The sequence below is a fragment of the Hipposideros armiger genome, unplaced genomic scaffold (genome assembly GCF_001890085.2).
Source record: "Hipposideros armiger isolate ML-2016 unplaced genomic scaffold, ASM189008v1 scaffold_97, whole genome shotgun sequence".
Classification (NCBI taxonomy): Eukaryota; Metazoa; Chordata; class Mammalia; order Chiroptera; family Hipposideridae; genus Hipposideros; species Hipposideros armiger.
In genome coordinates, this window is record NW_017731447.1 from 1276538 (window position 1) to 1282768 (window position 6231).

The 6231-nt window shown below is 32.7% G+C and overlaps 1 protein-coding gene across 1 annotated transcript in view; it reads right to left on the reverse strand.

Annotated features, from left to right (window-relative positions):
• MKLN1 (muskelin 1) overlaps positions 1-6231 on the reverse strand; it is a 167487-nt gene that overhangs the window by 126653 nt on the left and 34603 nt on the right. Inside the window, exon 2 of the mRNA XM_019646086.1 lies at positions 5431-5500. Coding sequence (XP_019501631.1) covers positions 5431-5500 — 70 coding nt within the window. The remainder of the gene's footprint in view (positions 1-5430; positions 5501-6231) is intronic.

Sequence of the window (6231 nt, forward strand, 5' to 3'; positions counted from 1 at the left end):
GAACAAAATCAACTATACATGTATTTAGAAATTTAAGGTCAAAACAAAGCAATAAAATACTCAATAATAAATAAGACACCATATATACATATTATATGTTGTATTAGACACAATTATGTTATATCGTATTGTTACATATTACATATATATGTCTATGTAATATGTGTATATTTTGATCCAGACTTTGGATCAAAAAAGGATTTTCAGCCCAGCATCAGAAGCAGAACTGTGGGTGAAAAAAACAAAAAACTGATATAAGTAACTTTGGAAGGGGGTGCTTTCACTAGAAACTGTAAGACTAAAGACAAATGGAACCAGGCACAAAAACTGTACTTTATTTGGTAAAGTTGTCTTTCAGAGGGATATGGGTTAATTCTGAAACACTTCACATGTATATTTTGGTTGAATAAATAAGTAAATGGATGGTAGATGGGGGGAGCCAAGCTTCTCACTTTGGAGTGGGAAGGTACAGAAAAGCAAGGAGCAGGAGGTTAGAATGAACCCAGTGGTATTGGATTAGTCAGAGATATCAGTGTGAACACGTTTATCTTAATATCTATATAAATAAATTCAGCAGTAATTATAGATATGTGCGTGTGCATTCACACGTACACGTGCATTCACACGTACATGTGCACACACGCGCACGCACGCACACAAATACATCGTCTTAGTTCTGCTCACAAAGAGGGACTAGAAGCAGTGACACCTCAGAAACAATGAGCACACCCAGCGTCCAGATCTTGGTTTCTACGTATGCTAGTCCAACAAAAGTAAACAGGGATTCCTGGGGAAGTGGCTGATTCCAGGGTCAGGGCAGGGAATTCAGACAATAAGCCTGGAGTAACATGTAGTTTAAAACAAAAAAAGAATTGGGGTATGTCAAAGAACCAATATGAAACAATAAAAGAATAAATGGCCAAGGATGAAATAATTTAAACAACAAAATAAGTAATGTAGTATTGGATCATAACCCAAAATATGAATAAATATCCATGAGTCCATACTGATATAAGTAACCCCAATCTAACCATCAGAAAATAAAATAATCAAATTCAAATTGAGGAGCATTCCACAAAATACACACTCCTCAAAAAGCAAGGGAAGACTAAAAAACTGTCACAGACCAGAGGAGACTAAAGATACATGATAACGAAAAGTACAGTGACTCTTGAACATGGGTTTGAACTGCACGGGTCCACTTACACACGGATTTTTTTCCAATAAATACATACAGCACTGTAAATATATTTTCTCTTCTTTATTATTTTCTTAATAACATTTTCTTTTCTCTAGCTTACTTTATTGCAAGCATAAAGTATATAATACATGGAATACACAAAATATGTGTTAATCAACTGTTTATATTATTAGTAAGGCTTCCAGTCAACAGTAGGCTATTAATAGACAAGTTGTGGGGAAGTCGAATTACTCATAGATTTTCAACTACACAGGGTTGGCATCCATAATCCCCGCATTGCTCAAGGGTCAACTGTGATGGTATCTTGGATGGGATCCTGAATCAGAAAGTGGACATTAGTAGGAAAACTAGTAAAATCCAAATAAAGTGTACAGTGTGGGGACTAGTAATGGCATCGATGTTGGTATCTTGGTTGCGAGAAATGTACCACGGTGATAGAAAACGTTAGCACCAGGAGAAACTAGGGGAGGGGCATACGAGAACTCTGTACTGTCTCTGCAACTTTTCTGTACAGTAAGTCCTCACTTAACGTTGTCGATAGGTGCTGTGACTTGAAGTGAAACGGCGTTATCAAGAACCCAATTTTACCAGAGGCTAACTGATATACACAAGAGTTATGCTCACACCCTCAAGAAAACCCCACATGTTTTAATTATAACCTCAGTTGTTGGCGAGAGCTGGTAAATATTCTCTCATACTTCGCTGGTAGGAATGCAAACTGATACAATTTTTCAGGAGATAATTTTAATATAATACATATCAAAAACATTTTAAATGTGCATTATCCTTTCAATGAAAATAATGATGATGACAACATTTCCGAGCTTTTATGACATCCCAAACACTGTTTGTTCTAAGTGCTTACCATATGTAAACTATTATCTTCAATGTATAGATTAAGAAACTAAGATAAATTAATTTGCCTAAACATACCCATCTAAGAAGTAAGGATTTGAACCTAAGGCAATCTGATTCCAAAACCAATGCCCTTAATCACCACACACTATATAGCCTCAGAATTGTTCCATTTCTTGAAACTTAACCTAAAAACATAATCCAGGAGATGTAAATCATCCATATTCATCACAGGACAATTTATAACAGCAGACTGTAAACAACCTAGTTGTCTAACAACAGGGGATTCATTAAACAAATTATGGCATACATGTTACAGAATACCACATAATCATGATGTATTCTACAGCCTGACTTTACTGTCATTGGAAAATGTTCACTACATAGTAAACGAAAGAACAAAGTAGTTTATAGTATACACACACACACACATACACACACACACACTATATATATGATGAATCAGTATTGTATGTAATAATAATGTTCATGCATGGGGAGAAAGAATATACACTTAATTGTTAATGTAGCTCTCAATGGTTAAGATTACAGTGACTTCTTTTCCTGTGTGTACTTTTCATATTTTCTAGAATTAACAAACATTACTTTCATAATCAGAGAAAAAAAGGTGTGTTTTTTAAAGAATGAATTACAAAACACAGACTAAAAAACTATGTATGAAAAGACTACAGTATGATTAAAAGCTAAAGCTGAAAAACTAGGATTAAAAAAAAAAACATTCTGATGTGAATGTTATAAAGATGAAAGAAAACCTAATATATTATAACTATGGGACCACAAAAATCTCAAAATATAATAAATCTGGGCAGGGGGGAGATCAGATGACATGTAGTGAGCTAATTCCATCATCTTTATAGCTCCTAGGAATAATGCTTCCGAACTTAGTAACAAGAAAACAGACTTAAGAATACTATTTAAAGTTTAGAATTAAGCAAGATTAAAATAATCATATAGTACATACCTTCTAAATTATTTGAGACAGAACACCAATAGCAAAAAGAACATATAGCAAAAAGCAGGAAAAAAAGATTAAATAAAAGCAGGAAATATTAAGAACAGGAAATTTAAAATCAAATGACAATATAAATATCAAGCATCTATTACAGCCATACATATAAATGGCCTAAAATAACATAATGGGATATCATCTGGATTAGGTGAATAGTAGAAACATCACTATCTATATAGGATGGCACATACACAATAACGAAGTGACTCATGATAGATAAAAGATATATAGGCAGATGCAAATTTTGTAAAGTTAGGGGGGATTTAAAGCAAAAAATATTAACTGGGTGAAAATAATAATTAGATAAATGTTTTCAAACAATGATGATAATATAAATTATGAGTCTTAATTAAACAAAAATAAAGCAAAAATCACAGAAAATATGGAAAGAAACTAAAAAAACAAACTTTCCGTATTTATGGTAAACTGACTACATTATCATCAGATAATCAAATCGGGTTCTTTTCCTTCTTTTTAAAGACATAGGAGGTGATGGAGCAGCAACTAATAAAGGCTTATTGCTTCTTAGAAATTGTGACAGATCACCTCTCAAAGCTTAAAGTCAAATGCAGACTGTCTTTAACTTAACTCCCTCTGAGATGCTTCTTCCCTCAATCCATTTCCACTGTTTTGTAAGAAATTGAGGAACTATTGGGTTGTCAGAAAAGTCATGATGCATTTTTGCAAAGAAAAACATAGAAAAATACATCATGACTTTTCCAACAACCCAATAGTTTAGGACGATTACTATTAACATTAGCCCTTCACCAACAGAGCCACTACAGTAGCATTCTAAAAAGCACATTTTTCTTTATATCCTTGCTTGTATATTTCCCAAAAGCCTATAAAACATACCATCGCTACTGGTATAGCTTTTCCTTCCAATTCTCAGGAATAAGCAAGAGACATTAACCTCTCATATGTCAATCACAATACCAGTTCACTATCTCTGGTTCCTAAAACGAGAAATATTCCTTCCCCAGCCTCTGCTACTGGAGCAATCACAGGCAGTGATGTTTTTGTACCTGTGACTTTGCCTTACAGCTGCCTCAGTGACAACTACCTAGGCTGGCTGGCGATCTATGACAGGAAATGTGATGGGCTAGCATGAATATAAAATCATAAGACAGAAAAATGTGTAAGTAAACAGAACCAATAAAACAGAAAAGATATGTAGATTGAGAAATACAAGAAAAAGAATACAAGAATAAGAATGTTGTGGACATAAAATAGAAGAGCCTACAGGGAATAACAAAAAATAGAATTGATGGCTTTTCAGTTGCAGCTGCCAGGAGTCTGTTTCCGGAAATCAAAAGAATACTACCACAACGCCCTTCTAGGTACTCAATGACTAATGTAAACATTTTTATTATTGTCTGGAAAAACAAATAAATGACAAGCAAAAAAAAAAAGGTTATGGAAGACACAATTCAGGATAGAATTATGATTCAATAATAAAGAAGACTGATAAAGAGGCCATGTCAAGACTGAAAAAATTAAAAATTAAAAAAANTCCTCCACAACTAGACTGAAGAACAAAACGACAGCAACTTGTCTGTTCCCCTTCCCACAATTCCCCAGCGCTGTTCCCATCCCCTAATTCCCAAAAAAAAAATCTTAAAAAAAAAAAAAAGCAAGTTTTATTTATCCATCTGCTTTGCCTATGAGAGCATTAATTTCCTCAAGGATATGGTCATTATAATTAATGCTGAAAGTGCATTCATTTTTAAATTATTTTTATTTTTAAATTCAGATGGCCTCAGACTCTTGTCAAGGAAAGAGTTTAGCTCATGGTCCTGACATCATCTAAATATGTTACTTTAGTAAAATAACGAAGTATATTATATTTATTTTCCCTAAAAGTCAGCAACTGAGTCCTGAGTCAAAGATCAACTTACTAATATTTCCTTAAACATATATAGAATGATTTCAGTTTCAGTGCAGTAGAAGTTACAACCTCTGCTCAGATCATCACTTCAACCAGTTACTGCTCAAAGCAGTAACAGCACTTAAAACTATTTCTTTTTAGTTAACATTTTCCTCAAATGGTATCAAGAAACTTAGTTCTGCATCATTAGGAATCCAGAAAAAATATAAATCAGATTTTAAATGTTCCAGTAGACATAAGTAAAAAGTCTGTTTCATCAAATCCCACACTGCATTTGCCTATGAAATAAAAATTGTTCCAAAATTTAAACAAACAGAAACAGAGAAAATAAAAATTTACCTCACAATTTCAAAGATTGAATAAATTATTACTGGATTCCAAATAACATGTCAATCAGTTAAGTGCCTATTTAAATTGTGACTTCTAAATGGTATCAGGAGTTACACATCATCTTACCTGGGGAGGATAGTTGCTCTCTGAAGACCACCTTGAAGACTGGTCATTTGGTTTATCCACTAAAATATTCCTGAGATAAAGAAAAGGAAATTATAGCAATTAATTTTAAAAGTGAACATGAATATGTAAAAGAGGAGTAATCTACCAGATGCTAAAATTATTACAAAGTTATATAATGTCTGGAACTTAAACAAGAAAAAATAAAACAGAATAAGAAACACAAAAAATGTCTAGTGTATACAAGATTTTAAAATATGATAAAGGTAGCAATTCAAACAACTGAAAAAAGCAGGAAAAATATACCATATTTTGCCATGTAAAATGCGCACTTTTTTGCCCAAATTTGTGAGGAAAAAATAAGGATGTGCATTACACATGGGTAGTACTAATTCTGTATCTATATAAATGTTTTTAATTCTTTTATTTATGCTTGAGTTAAGAGTGTAACTCTAGAAATCAATAACGATATCCATATGCAAAATAATACCCTGGAATACGATAATCGGTTTTGTTATGACAAACTTGCAACATCAAAGAGTTCTTGGCCTTCTATGATAGTAAATATCATAAGTTTGTTACCAGTACATAAAATTTTTTGTACCTTATATCTGTTCTTGTGTTCTGTAACTATGTTACATAAAATTTCTTGTACCATAATATGTTAAAAAATAAATGCTAAAATTTCTTTAAAATACAAAAAACAAGTACCTAAATGTAAACAAATAAAAATTTGAGTTAAAAAATTAAAATATTTTTCCCTGAAAGTTTGGGCCAAAAATGTGGGTGCGCATTAAACATGGG